Source organism: Anabas testudineus, chromosome 12 (assembly GCF_900324465.2).
Source record: "Anabas testudineus chromosome 12, fAnaTes1.2, whole genome shotgun sequence".
NCBI lineage: Eukaryota > Metazoa > Chordata > Actinopteri > Anabantiformes > Anabantidae > Anabas > Anabas testudineus.
In genome coordinates this window covers 13,676,073-13,697,893 of record NC_046621.1, presented here as the reverse complement: position 1 = coordinate 13,697,893, position 21,821 = coordinate 13,676,073, and the positions used below count along the sequence as shown (strand labels likewise).

The 21,821-nt window shown below is 40.1% G+C and overlaps 3 protein-coding genes across 3 annotated transcripts; 1 reads left to right on the top strand and 2 right to left on the bottom strand.

The window, feature by feature from the left end:
- Positions 1 to 195: 195 nt before the first annotated feature.
- mgst3b (microsomal glutathione S-transferase 3b) lies at positions 196 to 2,132 on the bottom strand. Its single transcript, XM_026353898.1, has 4 exons — positions 1,989 to 2,132; positions 1,599 to 1,721; positions 1,257 to 1,329; positions 196 to 398 (listed from the first exon to the last, which is right to left on the bottom strand). The coding sequence occupies exons 1-4, from the start codon at positions 2,112 to 2,114 to the stop codon at positions 298 to 300; spliced, it is 423 nt and encodes a 140-aa protein (XP_026209683.1). The 5' UTR covers positions 2,115 to 2,132; the 3' UTR covers positions 196 to 297.
- A 1,378-nt stretch (positions 2,133 to 3,510) lies between these two features.
- rsrp1 (arginine/serine-rich protein 1) lies at positions 3,511 to 6,596 on the top strand. The gene is made up of 5 exons (XM_026356440.1): positions 3,511 to 3,729; positions 4,176 to 4,807; positions 4,923 to 5,086; positions 6,074 to 6,148; positions 6,244 to 6,596. Exons 2-5 carry the CDS (start codon positions 4,192 to 4,194, stop codon positions 6,379 to 6,381), a joined length of 993 nt encoding a protein of 330 aa, XP_026212225.1. The 5' UTR covers positions 3,511 to 3,729; positions 4,176 to 4,191; the 3' UTR covers positions 6,382 to 6,596.
- A 1,917-nt stretch (positions 6,597 to 8,513) lies between these two features.
- syf2 (SYF2 pre-mRNA-splicing factor) lies at positions 8,514 to 13,798 on the bottom strand. The gene is made up of 7 exons (XM_026353652.1): positions 13,722 to 13,798; positions 13,309 to 13,407; positions 12,965 to 13,090; positions 12,208 to 12,325; positions 10,792 to 10,882; positions 10,302 to 10,400; positions 8,514 to 8,953 (listed from the first exon to the last, which is right to left on the bottom strand). Exons 1-7 carry the CDS (start codon positions 13,737 to 13,739, stop codon positions 8,788 to 8,790), a joined length of 717 nt encoding a protein of 238 aa, XP_026209437.1. The 5' UTR covers positions 13,740 to 13,798; the 3' UTR covers positions 8,514 to 8,787.
- Between the last annotated feature and the right edge of the window lie 8,023 nt (positions 13,799 to 21,821).

The following is a 21,821-nucleotide window of genomic DNA, read 5'->3' as shown; positions in this document are numbered from 1 at the left end:
TGAGTCGAGGACTATAAAGAATACATCTGTGGCAGCAAAATCAATCATTATCTATTTTATTGATGACGATTACATGCAGTAGGCAATCACAACAAAATATTGGAATTGAAATATATCACATTTTCAAGGTAGTGGTCCACAAAATGTGTTGAGCATCATAACACAACAATAGCATAAAAAAAAAAAAAGAAAAACGATGGTAGAGATACTTTATTGAGTAGTAGAAATGTCATGTAAGCCAGTATAAATGAGTACACAATTGATTCAGATGATGTCAAATAAAAGATAACAATCATCTTAGAAGACTCCAAGCAGTTGTAAAGCAATCGATATGGACAGAATGAGGACTCCAAAGAAACCAATGTAGCCATAAACACCATTCATCCTCTTTGCTGGATCTGGAATAAAATGCAAGACAGAACAAAGAAACTTTTACTTAAGCAGTGCTATATGAAACATATCATAATATTATGATATGTTATATCATATATATATATATATATATATATATATATATATATATATATATATATATATATATATATATATATATATATATATATATATATATAAACCAATATTGATTTATATAATATAACGGTAATATATCGGTTTTTGAAATTCGGATTTCTTAATATTTTAAAGATATTTCAGTGACAGAATGTTACTTGATAAACCAAGCTAACTATATCAGTAACTATAATTTGGGCAGATACTTCTAATACGTCCTAGTTTAATTACCTTTTTGCTCATATGCTTATCTAAAGTGAATGATTAAACAAAACAAGGCAAGGGACAAAAACTGCTCAGGCAATCACAGTACTGTGACTTCTGCAGCCTTAACAGCTCTAATGCTACAAAGTTAAGAGTATTATTTTGTTGAAACTAGAAATATCTGTGATTTACTAAATCTTTTACAAGAATAATAAAATTATTTAACAAGTCTTGCAGAGACTTTTAATCACCAGACTATATGTTTTATGGAAGATGAATAGCAGCATATGTGTGGTCATTATACAACCTAACAACTACCACTATAAATCTTCTTTTTTTTTGTTTTATTCCTTAAGGGCTCATATACTATTATAAACTGGACTCATTTTAGAATGAGAAAATATTATATTTGACCCATATATGAATCATATTAATGGTTTGTATTTTAATATAATGTGCATCTACATCATGTGAACTGAGTGTAGGTGATTTTAATCTCCATTAGGCCCTTTCACATTATCTACATAATCAGTCCCTCTTACCTCCTGTGTAGTAACCCCAGGCATAGGAAAACCTGCTGGTCACCCAGATGGCCCCCAGCACAGATGCAGTCAACTGATAATCAGAAAGAATGGGAATATATCAATATGAAATTAATTAAGATAGAGAAAAGTGCTTCATCATTGTGACACTGACTTTTGGGATAAGTCTTATCTGCAAACTATGCCAGAGATCATTAAGGTTGCATGACCCTCCCACAACTCTAACAACAGCAGCAACGACTTTGGTGAATATGTCTATGCTAAAAAAGTGCAGCAAAAATACAAGAATAGATCTGACACTGTCACTTGTGTATACGTATGTGTGTAAAACTGGATACATACTGGATAGACGAGAGCTGCAATGGTCTGAAAGACAAGCCACTGAGGGTACACCTCCAGGGTGTTCTGATGTGCTCTCTGAATGCAGTTGAACATCTGCTCCTTGTCACTGTACATCGTGGGATACTGCAAAGTCAAGCAAAGATCAAACATGCAATGAATTAGCACCAAATGTAACGAAAAGATAACTATGTACGTCTATTATCAACTTCTTTGACATAGTTTGTATAGTTTACATAGTTAGTCCAATGCCAGCAGTATAATATGCAGCTATTTACACTTATATTATTTATTTAATAGGAGAAAATAACGAAGTAAAAAGCCACCCAAACTCAAAAAACCCAAGCGCAATGTTCCTTACATACTTCTGTCAAGACAACCATGTCGGCGTACCTTCACACTGTACTTCTTCCTGGCAGCCCCAACCTTGACTCCTAAATACGCCACCATAAACCAGCTGTAGAGGTAAGTAAGGATGACATAGCCGAAGCTGGACGGCAGTGCAGCGAGGACGTCCATTTGTGCTCGACGTTCAGCAAACTAGCAGAAAACAGTTGACTGGGGACACTTGATGCGTTTTATCGCAGCGGAGCAAGGAGGGCGGAGACGCGGGAAGCAAACGCAAGTGGAGCAGAGGTTAAACAAAACATCGCGAGACCTGGCGTGTCAATAACATTCACCGCGATTTCAACCACAACGAGTCAATACATTTGACATGATCATAATATTTGTACACATGCTGTACTTTTGACAATTGCAGCTCCAAAGCGAGTGTAAACGCTTTAGAGCTCCAATAAGTCCCTCCACATTATAACTGCATAATGCGTCAGTGCGTCCTGTGTAGTAACGCCAGGCATAGGAAAACCTGCTGGTCATCCAAATGGCTCCCAGCTCAGATGCTGACAACTGCTAATCAGAAACAATGGGAATATATTAGGGTAATAAGAGTGCTTCATCATTGTGACATTGGCTTAACTCTTATCTGAAAACTCTATGCCAAAGATCACTAGGCTTGCATGCCCCTCCCACACCTCTAACAACAGCAGCAACAATTTTATTATATATCTAGATCTATGCCAAAACAGTGCAGTAAAATACATCAAACGATTTAACACAGAAACGCATACAATTATTTGTATGTGGATATGTGAGCAAAACTTATAGATACTGAATAGACAATAGCTGCACTGGTCTGAAAGACAAGCCACTGAGGGTAGTTTTGGGTATATTTTGATGATAATATTTTTTATTTAACCAGTAGTATTGTAGTATTCCGCGAAGTGGGCATGTTGTTTTCATTGCAGGAAACGCATATTGTAATGGATCCTGATGCAGGCATTGCTCGATCAGTTGTTGATATGCTTTACGTATAGATGATAGACATCAATATGCACAAACACAAATGCTACAGAATATAGATTGAAAGACACGTTTTTTTTTATCTTTAGTACAAGCCAGGGAAATGAATTCATATCCAGATCCAGACACATGTGTGAAGACACACCAGCCACAGTAAGTTATTTGACAATACTACATTTGACTGTAGTTTTAGCCTTTTGACAAAATGGACGAAGCTCTGCTGGATAATCGGTCAAACTAAATGATACCACCCTTTTGAGTTTGAGCAAGCCGATACTGTGCCGTTACTATTACTGAATTCAGTGCGGCACATAAGGATAATATGGGCACATTCACTAACTGGCGACTATATAAGGTAGAACTTTCCAGTTTAATGTAAAGAGCCGTGACATCTACTATCATATGGTATAATTTCTCAGTTTTTGTGCAGAGAGCAGCTGTGACTCGTTTAGTCTGTACCGAACATGAGAGTCGCTCGAACAGTGAGTCGTTCACACGACACGAGTCGTTTCGACCAACGCGGGTGGAATTTTCCAGAGGCTCGTTAAAGCCCGTCGCTCCGTCGACCAGCCTCAGTTTCATTTGAGTGACGACGACGGAGGGTTCAGCACCTAAGAGCGGACAGTTGCTTTTTATTTGGCTACAAACCAAGATACTCAGGCATTTTGTCAGTCATAGTTGTGAGTTATCGTCTCGTGTTGCGTTCTTAACGATTTTCGTTTATATCGGCGTTATCACAGCAAAGGAAAGAAGGTTTGAAGCTGCGTCCGACCTGGTAAGAAATGCTACCTCGGCTAACGTTACGTCTACCTCGAGTTACACGTTGAGAGAAGCTTTTAATAGACTTTTGACTAAATGTTATACGTGTGCTTTTGTAACTGTGTGGTTGTGATGTTTATATGTATTAAACGGTAAAGGAGGGATTCGGACGTACCTATTGTTTAGGTAGCAGTCGTTAGCACAAGCTAGCTTTAGCCTGCGTCGTTCCAGAACGTTCCAGTCGTTGCAGTTACGTAACGTTGCTTTGCTCAATGGGGGGGCAGCAACAAAAGCGATGGTTATGCAACAACAAGCTTAGATTACACACATGCTGACGGATCTTATTTCTGTAAAATAGAGAGTTAATCACCTTTATTACTATTTAGCGGGAAGTACGTGTTTGATTAACGGTGGATACGTAATTAAAAACTAATCACGCATATTTTCTTTTCTCCTTTTTAGACTCTAAGACAAAACAATGGCCAAGGGAGCAGAGCCGCACTCTGAAATGGCCCATGCCCGTCAGACCGATGGCATCAATGTAATCTTTGACCAGAACAGCCCTGCCTCATCTCGCTCTCGGTCCAGAAGCAGTTCTGGCAGCAGCTGCTCATCTGGCTCTGGCCGCTACAGGGGACGTGACAGTCGCAGGGGCCGTCACAGATCATCCTCTTCTTCCTCCTCATCCTCCTCCTCCTCATCTTCTTCATCGTCTTCATCCAGTAGCAGGTCCTCCTCTCGCTCCAGGTCCCGCTCTTATCCCCGCTGCCACAGACGTTCCTCACGCTGCCGCTGCGATGGTCATCGCAGATATGGGAGTGACCGCCGCCGGCGCTCTCCACCGCGCCGCTACAGGGCCCACTCTCGCTCTTACAGCCGCACGCCATCCCGAGATGGGTACTCCGATCGCAGACGCTATAGGTCCCGCTCTAGATCCCGTTCTAGATCCCGCTCCAGGTCCTCTGGCAGTTGGAGGAGGTACAGTAGGGGTGTGAGCCGGTTTCGATGCAGGTTTTCCCGATCTCCAGTCAGAACCCACAGGTACCGCTCAGGGTCCAGATCTTCAGGACGCTCTCTCAGTTTGAGTTTGGATGGTAAGTTGATGAATGCATAAGACTAGTGAATAGTAAATACTGTATGTGTATTGCATAGCAAGGAAGATTTTGTGTTTGCAGCCATTTAATTCTTTATAAATTGTGTGCATTTTAGAAAAACGAGAACTCCTTAAATCTGCAAAGGCCAATGCTATGAAGATCCTAGGAGTGGAGAAGTTGGACCTTCCTGAGAGTGTGAAACCAATTTTGTCGGAGCAGTCAGAATCCAAGTGGGTGTCGCCAGAGGCAAGGGTGAGCCAAAGCCCTGAAAGGTCACAGGTGGGTGTCTGAAAGTGAATGTCAGCTTTACTGGACACAGCACACACAAGACATGATATGACTCTGACAAAGATTCTTAATAAGTGCCAGGTTTTTGTTTCCCTGATCTTTTTCTTTTTTTTTGTGTGTGTGTAAAAGCTAAGCAAGGGGCACAGTGTAATGTCTACAGATGTCTCTTCAGGTCTGTTTTGTGTTGAATTTCCTGTGTTGTGTTAACCTTTGGACCCCTGGGGGAACACACATACTCTCTATTTATTCCTGTCTTCATAGATAACATGACAGTGGTCTCCTTCACTCATCGACTCCTGGGATTAAAAGGCTGTCATGTGACTTGGGTGACAACAAAATGTGTTTACGTGAAAGGTTGACACTTGTAATGTTATGTCTTGTAAGCAGATTTACAGTTAAACATGTAGATTACCTTACATTTAGACATGATATAGGCCATACAAATGCTAATTACACACATAGCTTAGACTAAAACACTTGATGTAGAAAGGCAGTAGATTTTGACATTACAAATGTATTTATGCTTGCAGTTGAAATGGGTCATTGTTATTTAGCAGAATCCTTCACTCGCTGATGGAGCACAGGCGTGTGGGCTGCCTTATAGTGACTAAAAACAGACGAAGAACTCCTCTCCACATGCCAGAGATAAGTTGGTACACAAATTGTGTGCTGAGGGGCTGGGAAACCTGCGCCACCATCACTTTGCCACTCTAGACAGAGAAGACATTCCTTTTTACTTTGATATTTTGTTAGCATTTTGTTTGGTTTCAGGGTCTGTCCTTGAAGCAGTCATTTAATGTCTGACATTTTGGGGGTTGCATGAGAGCTGCAGTTTGCTGAAGCTAACACTTATCTGTGCAATAGAGGTTACATTAGTCATGGTCAATCCAGTTTTATAAACTTCACAAACTGTTAAAGCTCATTCTACCACCAGTTTTATACCTGTACCTAACTTATGTTGTTTTCTTTTTGAAACAGAAGGCTGAGGTGGAGGCTGGTGAGGTATCCAGCCCAAAGATGTCACCAAAAAGAAAAATAGCTTTCAGCACTAATGTAAGTGACTTCAATTACGGTTGTCATCCTGTTGTTTGTTTTGTTGCCAGACCAAGCACTAATGTCTCTCTGTTTTATTTCTTTGTCTTTTTTAGAATTCTGTGGCCAAACCAACAGTGGCACCATCATCTGGTGCTAAGGTAACTCCCAGAGTGGACAGCTATGAAAGCAGGAAGCCCTATGGCCACTGGATTCCAGTAAAACCACTCCGAACCTCCAACGCACATCGCTAACATACTTACCATGTCACTACAGTGGCAGAGTAAATGGACACTGTAAATATTTGTACATATGTTCATTTCATGGTTAATGTTTTCTTTCAGATGTTAACAAGTGTGAAGAGGTGAAGATTACGTTTCAGGTGGGGTTGTTTCTCCCTTCATTGTGTATTGTTCTGTTTATAGATTCAATAAAGATATTTATTTGGGGAAAAAATGGCTGTCAAGTTTTTATAACACATAAAAGCTGAGCTGCATAAAGTGACTTCATTTCGAGATGAAAAGGCTTACTGTAATTGTGGGATGAAAGGTTTTAGTATAAAGCGATTAATCAGAACGGGTGTCATTTCAAAGCTGACATGTTTAATGCTTAAATCAGAGGTTGATAAAGAATTGCTGTTAACTAGCTAGTAACTTGGATCACATGAGGTTACATTTAGATTTTACTTGGATATGTAAGGTTCACAAATACACTATCCTGGACAACTGAGTGTAAACAGCTGGGGTAAATGGTGGGGTATGCTGAAATCCCCAGTTTGAATTCAGTTCATTAGGAAACCTCTCCATATCCTGCAGAACAGTAAATTATTACAGTCTGTACGATTTGGTTTTTTGTCATAGAACCACTTTGACACAGAACAGTTGAAGATAATAGTTAAATACTGGGTGACTACTTCAGTTTGAGGGTCCTGGTGTTCTGCGTGCTGACTCACTGTCACATGACACTTAGGACAGGGCCATTGTTAGAAACACCTGTGCTTTTTCCTAGTATGATTAAAGTGATCAATTTGCCGTCTGCTGTGAAAACCAGTAATAACTTCTGTCGCTATCCAGGAGTCACAGGGAACATTACATCTATCAATGTCAGCCATCTGCTAACACAATATTTCAACATGTTCCCTCCTGAGTGACTTATTATTCTGCTGTTGTGGCTGCTTTGCTACTTACCCTAAAGCCTGTGTGTATTTATCTTGACAGGTTCTTGGCATACATTTAAAAATACCAGTAAACTATTGCTAGAAGGTAATTGTCTACTGAGCAAGTAATAAATTTTAACCTCCACGAGATTTTAATGATATTTGGATACATGTCACAGTCTGTTGTAATAAAAGGGGAAAATCGCAGTTTTCAATGTCTTACTGCCAGACTGCGTGTCTCCTGCTGTAAGCTGACCTGTTAATTCTGATTAATTACTTTGCTGGAAGATAAAGCATGCAAATACATAACACAGTGAGCTGTGTAAAACTGGAGCACAAGATATTAGAGCATGAATGCTCATTTCCACAGTCCATTATGGTGACACCAGGCAAAGCAGAGCACATGGACAGGTTTGTCTTGCTGCACTTGTATGACATATAAAAATGTACGTTTAAGAAACTGCTTCTGATTCTGCGTCAGTGGAGAACTGACTTAACAACGTTATCGTCATCTTCTGTTTAAATCAAACTCATTTCGCTTTACAGGAAACTAACTGGTAGTTGGCTTTTAAAGAATCAGAGGTGTCAGATTATCTGAGGGCAAACAGTGAATTTATGTTCTTTAAAAAAAAAGTCCCAGTGAACACCCTCAGGGAAATCAGATAACTAAAAATATCCCAATCATAAACCTGAACTCTTAATCCACAGCAGAGTCAAATATCAAAAGTATCTTTCATCAGCAAAATATCAACAATATCTGCCATGGTGTCCTGGTGAGCATTTATTTGTTGAGGTTAAACAAGAAGCACTATTTTGTAAATTAACTATGTTTTCTCCATAAATACAGATTGCATTCTGTCCTCTAGAGGGTGCAATGCTTCCACATTTGGACAAACAGGACCTCGGGAACAGGAGGCTTCCATGGGAACCTGCTTATGTCTTTAATCTCATCTGCAGTCACAAGGCTTTCCTGCTCACGTCGCAGCTTAGGGCACGATGGCTAAGCCGAGATGCAGATGATAAAGAATAAATTGAATTGCTCAGTTGTTTGTCTTTATCTCTACATGCACCTACGTAAAAATATCATTTTGGCTGGCATCTTCCGCTAAACATGCCCCCGGGGTTTAATAGTTGTTAGTGGTCGTTCTCTCTCACACTCAAAATGTTTCCGCCTTGAGACCACACACAGTAAAGTTGAAGAAACACCAACAACAGTGCAAGACAACTGGATCATTGGAGGTGGTTTATTTAAAAACAAGGATAAGAAAAAAACCCAACAGCATTTTTAAACTTTTAATACTGTACAAAGAAACACTACACATTACCTATCTAACAGATAATTGGATCTCTCAGCTCAAAATAACCTTAGCATGATATAAAAGATTTCAGAAACTGCCCAGCAAATACACAGTTCATTTTTGTTTTCCGATACAAGTATTTTTGGTGTGCAACAAATGACAACAAAACCAAAGCCTGTACATGTCTGTTGTGATGCCTGGACTCACTAGACAGCTGTGCCTCTCTCCAAGTTTTGCTTGATCTCTGCGGTGTATTTGCCGTAGAAACGCTCCGCCTTCTTGTTGAACTTGGCATTCCTCTCGTTGATGTAGTCGATGTCTGCGTCGTCGTTGTAGGCCCTGCGCCGACTGTACTTGGACCGCTTCTCGATCCTGACAATCGCAAATAAAAGAGGCTTTAGGAGGATTTCATAATCCAGTATGGCCACCATCCATGGCATATTCAATAACAATAATTGGCTACAGGCAAAAATTTGGCTGTCCACATTTTAAATTTGGCAATGAGAGTGGCAATGGAAAACCTAACATGAGCGCACATGCACGCGCGCTCGCACACACTCAGAGAAAAACACTGTCAATTTGTGAGCCCCCAGTCTTGAATCACTGTATCTTCAAAGCATTGTTGTGCGTCATGCCCTGGCAACTAAATCCTTGTCTAATGTCCCTACAGTTGCATCTCTAACACAAGCCTTAGGCTGTCTCAAATATAGAACAGCTCTGGGAAAGACCAGTGTAATCAAAGGTGAAAGGCACGTCTGTAGCAAAGAAAAAACAAAACAAAAAACAACTAACAACATACTGACTGAAGTACAAAACCTCTATGTGTGACTTAAGGAACCCTGTTGGTTTTCTAAGGATACTAAGCTGTCTACCCAGGCAAATTACTGTTGTGGTAAACACTGGAGCACTGACTAACGCTGTGTGATTTGCTATGCCTAACTAAACCGAAATCTATCGGTTGGCCACTGCTTTGTGTCCTGACATGCCAATGATTTTCCTATCACTCTTGGAAAGGATTTCCACCAAGGTGCATTTCTCAGATCAACCCTACGTTAACGAGGTCCACACTCATCACTAATCACAGCTACTAGTCCTTTTTAATACAAGCATCAGTCACTTCTGCATGATCTGTCTTAGTGGGGGTGTAATCTAACCAACAATTTGTTGTATACATGGCGTGAATTCTTATCTCTTATCTTAGCTCCATTAATGAAACTACAAAGAAACAATGGTACAATGAAACCAAACAGTTGTGGAGCCACTGACATTTTTTTTCTGACTATGTCGCCAGGTTGCACCTCAGACTGTCCGGGAGCTCAGTGATGCATTAGCTCAGATCTGGGAGGAGATACCCCTGGGCATTATCTGTTGTCTCATTGGGAGCATTCCTGGGGAAAAAAGCCTGACTGGACCCACTGTCATTGTGAGATCCTTTTTGGGTTGTTTGAATCGCTTAAGCCAATTAGACAGAACTGAGCTCACCCTTGCTTGTCAAGTCATGAGGGGATGGAATTGAAATAAACATGCCTTCTGTAGAGCACATTGTTTTGTTTAGGTTTTCCATAACTAACATTTAGTTTGTTGGGACATGTTGTTTTAGTTTTATTAATTTGTATTATTAGCCTATCCAGTGAGTCAGACTGATATGTGCAGGCTCTGTGATCAAATTCATGGAGCACAATGAGAAGTTTTGATCTCTTATATATCACGTGTGACTTACTGTTTCTCAACATCGTCCACCATACGGTCTATGCCCTCCTTTGTGGGGACGTGGGTGCCATAGATTAGACTGTTGGATGTTGGGTGGAAGTCCTCACCACTGTGGAGCACCAGCAAGAAATTAGAAATGTGTAACCACAGATAATCACCAATTTACACACTTAAACTGACATTTCCATTCTACCAGTGTGATCATTTTCCTTCTATTTAGAGAAGCTGATGTGACTTCAGGGTAAAATTTATTGGAGCATTATTCTGCATTTGGCAGCCTTAAAAACCTGCAGGCACTGAATTCCATACAAAACACTTTCAGATCTTCAAATTATTTTAAGAGGGCAAAGATATAAGGGGGTACATCAGTTAACCTACAAGAAATGCTTTGTGCACATGTGTTGGGTGAACACTAACACCATTAACCTGGAACACATATTACATGATACAAATACAGCACTGCCACAGCAGAGGCGAGAGGAGAAAAAGACTTAACTTACCATTCTTCCCGCTGTTTCTCGTAGCTCTCCATGTCTGGTCTGATCTGCTTGGTGAGCCTCTGATACTGTCGGAACTGGGCCTCAGCGTAACCTGCAGTCCATTGTGTGAGATAGAGAGAGAAAAATTAGAGTGAGTTATAATTACCGGAACAAACAGCAAGCAGGCACGAGATGCAAAGAGGCAACTCTTCTCCTCCCTCCCCTTCCCGGTGATAATTTTCTCCCCAGAGGTTTTAATTCAGAGGAGGTTTTGATGCAACACATGGCAGACATATTTAGAAGACACAACAAGTCTATTTTCTTTCAGTAGATTTAATTTGGAGCAGTTTGAGATGATTAACATCCCAAGGGCTCCTTACATGCAACCAGTATAGCTTGATACACTGCTGCTATGGAGGATTTAGACTGCCTTTAGTGGCATTTCATTATGTCAAAAAAAGTCAAGTGGAAAACATGATCACAAGCTAGAACACACTAAAACAAAACAGACTAGAATCACTGTGCACCACTTCCTGCTTCAGTAAATCGTCTTAATTTACTATACACTACATGAATAGATTGAGGTTCTGTGGCAGGACAGGAGGGCTTCCCATGCCCTAAATAAAGCAGTTTGATCTAAGCAAACAGCATTATTTATGCATTATAATAATGCATAATGACAATAATCTTTAGTTTGAACTATGACTACCAATCAGGGTAGGTATGAAAAGTACAAAAATATATTTTGCTCTGATTAATAGAGAAATATATCATCAGTTTAGATGTCCTTTTTAAAATTAAAGCAAAGTAATATTGTAGCTGTTACCTGACCTTAACGGACAACATCTTTCCCATAAAGAGATCAAAGCAAACAATAATTTTCCTGTTCAGAACTGTCTTTATTTAAAAAAAGAGGTCTGAATAGAGGCATGGAAGAATAAGCTAATCCTAATTGCAGACTGATGGTCAAAAAAATACTTAAAATGTCATTAACTACCATTTCTTCTGTCCCTATGAAAAATGCAATTTATCAACCACAACAAAAAATTCACAATCCACCAACAAATTAAAAAGCCAACCATAAACACTTACAACATGTAAATAAATGAATGCAGCTAAAGTACCAACATGAGGTCGGCCTTTTACTATTCAATGCCTACCATGCTGTCATATGCTAATCATAAAATTTATAATAAAGAAGAAATTACATTACTCTACAAAATTGGTTTAATACCAAACCACTATCTGAAGAAAAGGACCAAAGCTAATAAACTAAATACTAAACATATTCTTACTAATTCCATCAGTACACCAACTAACAATTTACTGTACTAACAAATAAACCACTTTACATGCCTCATACAATATAAACCAAATCAAACCAAAGAGTACTCAGCAAATCAAGCCTTATTCGTCTTTAGAGACCCTGCCACCAACCTGCAAAGCCTGTGTCTGGATTCTTCTTCTTTTTCTTTCTCTCCCATCGCTCGGCATCATCAGCAGTGATCTCCAGCAGTTTCACCCTGTCATAATCCTCGCCTCTTGCAGCACATTCCTGAGAGCCAAATATTAGATTTCAATAAATACAAAACATATCTGTATATGAAACGATGAACACAATGTCGCTATACATTTAAAAGACAAAACATACTTTGTTACTTTCACTTTGTTTGAATTCAAGTTGTGAAATTATCAAAATTTACTGTACCAAGCAATGTACAGGAGTCACACCGGTATCATTTATTTATGCAGTTTTCCTGACTCAAAACAAACATACAGTCCTATATCATTAAATGACTTTGCACAACACAATCATACAATGATAAGATCATATGAATTTATTGTTCTACAACTTTAAGTTCTGGACAGGTTTTAAATTTAAATAGTTAAGTTTCTTTTTACACATAAGATGAATTTAGGGTCAAATAATACACAATATATGAACATATTTAATTACAATTTAGCAGTTTTCAAGAAAAACAGAAAACATTACAGATTTAGACAATACTAGTTTTTAGCATTAATTATATCCTACTGATGCATCATAATAGTAAACACCTTCGAGTCTACAACTTAGCTATCTGTTGTCACTGTTCACTGTCACTTCATCTGGTCAACAACCTTTTTTTTTCAACTTTTGCATCTTGCAAGGTCATACTGAGTTTATAGACACTATTATATATGACTGAAATACCTTTTTCTTTTCATCTACTGCAAGCTCCCACTCCAGACGAGCTTTCTTTGCCTCCCAGTTAGTGGGGAGTTTCAGGCGCTTGTCCTCCTCCACAACCTCCTGGTGATTGAGCTTACGTGCTTCATTCTACAGTAGAAAACAACACATGATGATGGTTCAGTACAAACAGTGCAAGTAAATTTATCAGAAATACACCAACAGCAGTTACTGAGTACTGTGTTGTTCTCATTTCCTCCACCACCACATAAGCATTATGACTTATGTGGTTACTGAAGCACTGTGTTGTAAGAGTTTGTTTCTACAATCAGAATGTACTTGGACGGGGTAATAGATTAGCAACTCACCCGTCTGAAATGTAACTCTCGAAATTTTCTTAGTCTCGCTTCTCTCTTCTGGGACGCAGGAGTTTCAGTTGGTTCCTCCTCGGTGGCTGTAGCAGACTCCTGTAAATAAAGACAGCTGGCATTATGGAAGGGACACCATATAAAATTAACTATTCAATCGCCAACTGTCTATTAAAGTCAATGCGGACAGAAATATCTGCCAACGTTAGGCAGCGACAACAAATATGAGCTAATGCGAGCTAACGCTAACATCGGTTAGCTTAGCACAACAACACAAGACTCTAAACATCAAAATGTGGAACATAAACTGAAATATCCACCCGCATAACGAGACATAGTTCTCAAATAAATAATATTAAACGAGTATAATCTGCCACAAACGCTAAATAAGTGTGTAAATTAATAACACAAACCTCACTACAGGACGCCATTGCGGTGCTACTCGAAGAAGGAGACAGGAAGTGTGACGTATGTACCGGATATTACGAACGGACAACGTGTAAACGTCATGTATTATTATTTTATCAGAAAATATTGGAATAAATAAATAAATATGGATTTATTGGGGATCCATTCTGCAGAATATCACAACAATAAAAACATTAATGTAAATTCTTGATTTGAATTATTATTATTTCTTCATATCTTTTAATTTCAGGATTACACCACTCTGTCATATTCAGTCTTTCACATAAAATAAATGTTTCATTTTTTACTCATGCATTTTGATATAGGCACTTGGTTTACAATCACAAAACTAAAATGAATTCAATCTTCAAATGATTTATGATAAAAGCATGGAATATAAAGTAAAACACCCTTCCTCTTGTGAAAGCCTCCCACATTTATAACATAGGTAAATATTATGCAACATTCTGTCATTTAAAGGCTATTTTTTCGCTTTTGAGGTGGTGTTTTATTATTTTGTACTTTCTCCTGCGCCAATTCTGGTTATTTGTCTTACTTCCAAGGAACGAGCTGACAGTGAAGCAGAATTAGTGTTTCAACAAGTTCGTCTAGAGCAATTTCTCTAACAATTTTCTGTCAAGCTATTATCCATAAAAATAATGACAAACCAGTTATGTCATCACAAGAAACTTGCAATTATTTCCTGTAATGTTGCATCAGTTGAGTGCATTTTAGCAAATTTTTTCGTGACACCATGGCAAAAGTAACTGCCAGGCATCTTGTATTTTACAATACCGTCTTTGTGTATGATTTTAGAGCAGGCCATCTTGCTTCCTTTTGAAGTTTAAAATTCATCGAAAAATACTGCTAAGCTAATGGAAACTGGCATGGCACACACAGACAGCAATTATGAATATGACTGGAGGTTATATACTGAGAGGCATGAAAGGTCAAGGAGAAAGTTGTCAGTGTACCACACAGAGAGTCTGTTTAGACTCTCCTAAACTCAATTGTTATGGTTGTTTTCATTGTGGAGAAATGGATTCTCGGAATTATTTATGCATCTTATTTTTACCCACAAAAACACAAGTATCAATCAAGACCTTGGAACATAACCTAGGACCTCCACATATGACTCAGTGATCTGATCAGAAGACAAAAGTAAACACTTTCAAGAGCCATTTGAACATGTTTGACTTGCCAAAATGGATGTGCTCCCTGTTTGATTGCATTATACTAATAGAGCTCTTTTGGAGGATGTAATTAAGTGGAGTTTATAGTCTTAGATTAAAGCATCCTCTAGATCACAGGCAATGTTAATGGAGTGATGCATTTTCACTGGAAACCAGATGGGAGCACATCACAACAGCACAAAACACCATTGGCTTGCATTTGCCATGAATAAGAGAAGCCATCTTCATAATAAATGACTCTCACATGAGTTTGTGAGAGAAACACTAAAAGGAACAGAAAAAAAAGTAAATGATTCAAAATAGCGTTTTCTCTGCATTTCATTTCGATTTCTAATGGCAGAAGAATTGCAAAAGAGGCGTTTAGATTGGTGTGTATGACTTTTAAATGTGCCCGAATCAATACTAAACGTGCGTGAGAGCTTTCAGTAAAACTTTTGGGGTGTGTTCATTTTCTTCAATAGCTGTTGCTGTAATCTCTGTTAATGTTGTTCACACTTCCCTTAGAGTTGCCAAGTATTCTCATGTGTTAACTAAACACTCCTAAACACCACCTTTTATCTTGGATCTGTTCATTGGGAATGAACACAAATGGACAGAGTAATGAACCTATGTAGGAGTAATTGTAAGTTCATGTTTAATGTTCACAGTATAGTTAATGCAAAGTCAAATAAAAAAAACAAAACGATGTCGATGCTGTGCCGGTGTTTGTCGTAGGCCTGAAAACAGCTTCCTAAGTTGCAGTACAGATCAGTTTAATCTAAATTTGAGACTGGTGGCAGGGGCAATGTCTAGATCTCAGCAACCCTGTCGATGCAATTTAAAGAATACTGAACTTAAGTGCAGTGGGGCGTGGACCTCACATATGTTAGGCCACCCAAAAATGCTGAACAGTCACTCCTCAATATTAACTTTTCTAGTCAGGCAAATCAGACATGAAACAGAGTAACATTATATCTGCAAATAAATTGAGCTTCAGGGGCCACTTTTATAAATACAGAGCAGACCACATGGTGCTTCAAAACTGTCTTCCCATTAATCACAGTTTGTTACATGCTGTGAATGACATACTGTACGTTTTTATGCATACAGAAATTCATTTGACTGGTGCTGTTATCTTGCTCTTAATATGAGTTCCTCTAGATATCACATGGGGGGCAGGGCCTCTGGCTGCGCAGGCAGCTGCTTCGCATCTGGAACTTAATATAAACATCATGGCCAATAAAATCATTCCATTTCCTTAATTACTATTCCTGTCATTTCCGCACTAAATGAAAAGTTATTAATTCAGGGCCAACACAAACATGCTTCTCCAATATGAGGAGCTACTCCTGAAGCGTCCCCACCCTGACTACAGGCCGCTGTCGCTGGACTGGAACCACAAGCTCCTGCCTCGCTCTGCCAGTGCTTGTGTGAATGTGTTGGGAACAGAGACCATGTAGACATGAATGGAACACAAGATGGCGTCTTGCTTTCCATCTCATCCAAATGTTCCCACTGGTGCCAGTATAATCATGACAGGCACAACCCATCCCGTTTCATCTCTCCCCTTCTCCTCTCTCTCCGCCTCTCCTCCACACTCCTCCTCTTGCTGCTTCCCAGTATGTTCAACACATGCCCTGTCACTCATTCCCCCACCCCATTTATTCTACTCTTCCTCTCCGTTCTCTCCTCTAGTTTTGTCTGACATGCCTTCCAAGTTGAATAGCAGGCGTGTTTAAATAACATATAGGCTGATGAATATAACATAACATATAGGCTGCAGTGAGTAACTGCGAATACTCACTGCAGCTATTCAGACATTGCAATCTCTCACAGGGTCACATGCCATCAAGCACATTTTCAGCTGAAACATTCCCTACAGCACATCATTAGGAGCCACACTTAACATTCAATATGCTCCCCATTGACTTCAAAGCTACTGCTGCCGTTCGACTTCTCCAAAGTCCCTGTTTGAATGGACTTAATATAGAGCTACAGTATTTAAACAGGAGTCATTGTAAAACGGCTGAATCCAAATGCATATTCCCAAATGCTAACACGAAGATGCCTAGTAAGGACACACATAAACAGCTTGAGTAACCAACTATCATCTTCCAAACTAATGCTAATATCATGTAGATCGTGACGTCTGTGATTTCACATGGTGCTCTGATTCCAACTGAAGCCATTCACAGGCCAAGAGAGGAGAAGGATTTGGTGAGCGACACATATACTTACACAAAAGACGCATGTATGCACTCAAATACCACCAGTTTTGTAGTCAATGCTTTTGCTCCACCACACACAATTAAAGTCCCAATTAAAGGCCATTATGGGTTTTCCACTAGCAGCAACCACAGGGAAAGCAGCTCCACGGCCCGTACATTGCGGGCACACAGATGTCTCCTGTGTTGTCATCCAAAGGAACTCAGACTGATCCACAAACTTTATGATCATAATTACTGATCAAAATTAAAGTGCAACAACAATATAAACTCAGAGCACGGCAATAAAAAAAGTTTGAGCGATTCCGGTAAGTGGGGCCAAGTGGGACTATTGGTGGGAAGTGTTTGTGAGATGTTCATCCTGAGCAGAAAAATATACTGAGGTGATGACAGGCAGCCACTGTAGCCGCTCTTTCTTACAGCCCATTAAGCTCCAATTTACCACAAGAGGGAGGCATTTCCCTGATATATTAGCAGACATGACAGTCCTATTAAATCCCAATGAAAATATTAAAGAAAAAGGCCACATTTTCATGCTTATCCTGACTCGTGCAATTGTGCTTCTGTTTCCCACAGCCGCAATAACCGATAGATTTGAATTCTCACCACAATTCTCTATGGCATTGGGGTCCATATCTGCCGTGAAGCATCTAGTCACCACCATGCCCACACAGAGGTTCAACACAAGTGCCTACCCTTGAGCAGGGCCCCAAAAGTGTCATGGGTTTCCGCTTCTGAGTTTCCATCCTCTTACCCAGTGACCTTAATGAGAGAGTAAAGTTCTCACTTGGCCAAACAATACACTGTTGTAGAGGGCTGCGATAAGAGGTGGCCCAGTCAACAGCCTCTGGACATGCAGCTGTGTAGTTTTCCCTATCTGTCCCCTGCCTGACACGCAAAATCAGACGGCAGATCAAATAGCATCCCACAGACACACGTGTGAAAATGCACGTGGCTGTGCATGCGGACGTGCACACACACACACATGCACACAAGTGATAGCCAATCACACCCAATTCTATGTTCTGCGAACTAACAGTCTGTTTAGCACAAAACTCCAGTGGCCCCTTTCATCTCGGGTTCAAGGCACCAGTGATCTAATTTCAAATCTGATGATCAACAAACCAGTGCCAAATCTAAAACAAGTGTCAACAACGACACTACTGTGAACAGCTGAGTGATAAATAAGCTCTTTCTTCGTGGTCAGTATGGTTTATTCTCCGAGTTATTTAGGGCTTAAAAGATCTTTTATATTCATGAACAAGGCAGAAAATTTTGATTTAGCCTTCTTCAAGGTGGAGAGATTTTTTCCCCTGGGAATAGCGTCAAAGCGTAATATGCAATGTGAGAAAATATGTTCAGAAATTATTATATGACTATGAAATTATAGAATTAATTTATTTTCTTCGATTTTTTCATTTGGTGCAACAAAACAAAAAAATCACATGCTCAACTTAGTTCAGTCATAAAGGCAGTTATTATAAAGCACATATACATTGCTGAGAATTTTTTTTTTTACCTCTGCTTTTTCATGAGATCTGAGTAATATTTCATGAAAATGAATGTAATACTATTGAAAAAGTACAGAACAGCTACTACATTCACCCTGTGGGTAGGTAAAAATTTTACTCATAAAATCTAATTACTAATTATCAAAGAAACATCTACAAACTCTGGTTTCACCTTTAATGTATCTACAGTGTAGTAAGAAATAAATGTTACTGTTGTGTTTTTTTTTATTAATTATATATTTTATTCGTAGCAATTTATTTTTGTCTTATTTGTTTTAGAATAATGTATACATTTTTGTTCTGCTCCACAAGATGTTTTCTTGTGTTGCATTACACGTGTTTTATTCATTTCACTGTGCTACTTTCTCGAGACGGTACAATCAGGCAGAACAGTACAAATAGACACACAGGCTGTGAGGTTACCTCTGAAAACACTGGGACTGATTGCTGATGAAAGCAGCAGGAATGTGAGTGAGCTGTGGCTGGAAACTCAATAGTGATGACTGGTGGGCAAATGAGGAATGGCCGGTCTGACACAAGAGGAGAGGTTACTACAGCGTGTGCACAAAAGTGATGAATCAGAACTGGAGGCAGAGGAGAAAAGAGACGAGCACAGAGCCGTGGCATGCAACCAAACCATTACAACCGCATACAATTAATGACAAATGCAATTGCTGGTGTTAGAAAAGGCTCAGAAAATACTGTTTTTAAAGTGTAAAAATTTCCAGTGTGGTATTGGCACTATTTGGTCCGTCAAGTTATAACGGGTGTGTGGGTGACGCGCAGTCATTAAAACCAGACTCACACGTGGGAGAGCCGAACAGGAACGGGAAAACAATGACGGATATTCCAGAGTCAATGAACTGTCTGAGCCAGACAATCTGCAGTGATGTAGGGTTATGTGTGTGAATGAATGAGGTGTTTCCCCTAATGTGAGCTATAATCTGACCCTCTTGGGAGGAGCAGGCGGAGTGCCGTGGAAAATATTCAGTGCGAATTCAGACAGGAGGTCCATTTCTAAGTCTTGTACCTGCAGAGGAAAAGACGATGGATTTTTGACCACAACTAAAAACACAAAACACAGGAATGTAGTGAAACGGTAAAGAGGGACCTTTGCAAAAGTTGAGGGATGAAAAGTGAAGAGAAGGAGAGAATTAGGCAGAGTAAGTGTGAGCCGTGTGTAAACAGAGTATATAGAAACCAGATAGGGGCCAATCCTAAAGGTTATATACAGAGAGAATGCGTTTAGCAGAGTCCATTAAAGCCAAAAGCCTCTGAGGGAATGCTTCTAGCCAGACGTGGGACTCTGATGGAGGTATCCAAGACACTCTAAGTCCAGGTTAGCCTCTCACTCTGAGTAATGGACCAGGGCATTTTCAGACTCCCATGGCCCCTCACGAGGCCCTACGAGACCCTGTGATGAAGTTAGAGAGGCAGCACGAGCCCTACGGCAGAGAGGGAGAATGAGCCGTGCCCGTCTCCTGTTGCTGTTGAATGTAATTTCAGATCGTGTTGCAGCGGAAGCGCAGCTGACAGAGGAAGAATCTATCGAATTCAGCTCAGACATCACAATAATATTGAGTCGTGTTTATAAACACACATTCAAGATGCTGCGGGAGTATCATCCGTTTCGAAAGCCCCACTGCTGAGCACGGAGCTCCAGGGTCGGGAGAGCAAAGCCTGAAAGAGGTGTGAAACTGTGCTAAACTGTGACTTAGGCATCTGTAGCATCTCTAGCTAGATGCTAACATCAGCATGCACCATTCTGTTTAGCATGTTAGCATGCTAACATTGGTTTATTAGTAGTAAGCACGATAAAGCTGAGGCTGACGTCATTGTTTATGGTTAATACCTGCCAAACTTAAGCAAAGTTGTAATTGGATATTGGCGCTGAATTAACAGTGAAGGGAGCAGCAAAGATATTAGGATTGACACTTTGTGCCAATCCCTGTTAAACCTGTTGACATGTTTCAATCTGAACCAAAGTGGTCGAGCAACACCTGACTGACCAAAATTGCCATATCCCGAGCTAAAGGCACGAGCTAACCTTCACCTGACATGACAGATCCTCCTATTCCTTTCTTGTTGTTCATCGCACCCCCATGTCTTTGCCTCAGTGGTTAACCGATTCTTGGCTCGTACCTCTGGTGCAACGCCATCGCTATTAAAATGCCATCATCCCCGGCTGCCAAGCCATAAGAGAATGATGTCACTTCCACCCTTGGTCATGGTGGTTTGGTTTTGGCGACTGGTGCATGTGACAATTTGTGCCTTACTAGGAATCCCTGAAGCTTCCAACTTGGCAACCAGCCATGTTATCCAACCCCACCACAGGTTCATGGGAAGGTGGTGATTTCTTAATGTTTTAATTTATCAGAGAGCTCTCGACTGTGCCCTTAATTCTGCTTGTGTTCTCGCTGTGCATCGTCTCCACTCCTGTCATGTCGCCCACGGCTTTGAAGTTGGGCTGCGAGGCGGAAAGGAGCTGGGCAGGGCGAGGCGCGAGCCCGGCAGAGGCTGATGTATAGCTTCTGGAGAGGAAACACAGCACGAGCAATGAGAGCGTGGAAATGTCCGCATGGCACTGTGCCTGCTGGGCCCGGCCCACTCTGTACTGTGTTTAGAGGCAACCTTTTTTCTTGTGCCAAGTGGGCGGGGGATGAAAGAGGGCACTGGGGGGATGGTTAGTAGATACAAGGCTGGGATCAAACACCAGAGAGGCAACAGAGGGTGGTGGTGTTCGTGGGGGTTGGTGGTTATGTGAGTGTCTGGAGTGGTCGGTCAATGTACTGGACGGTTTTAATTCATATGCAATTAATTACTGCACAAATCGTCCATGCATTTTCTTTGGCTTTTTTCTTCTCTCTGTTTATGTTTATGAGGCTTCCCAGCGCCTGGTTTTGGAATATTTCCATTAAAGCCTCATTCATTAAAATGTTAGATATTGGGTTTCGTTTCCTTTTCTGATACCTTGCATAACGACACACATATCTCCTGTTCTGTTTATCCTGTAAACAACAGGCTTCAAAAAAGGTTTTTGTTAAAAAAAAAAAAGAATTTGTTAAAATAGTTGTTAATATGATGTATTGATAGTACAGTCATGTTTTAGATTGCTGCCCCATGTGTACTAGCCAAGCATGTTCAATGAATATATACCACTTTCCTACCATGATCATGCCTGTACTCTGCCAGTTCAC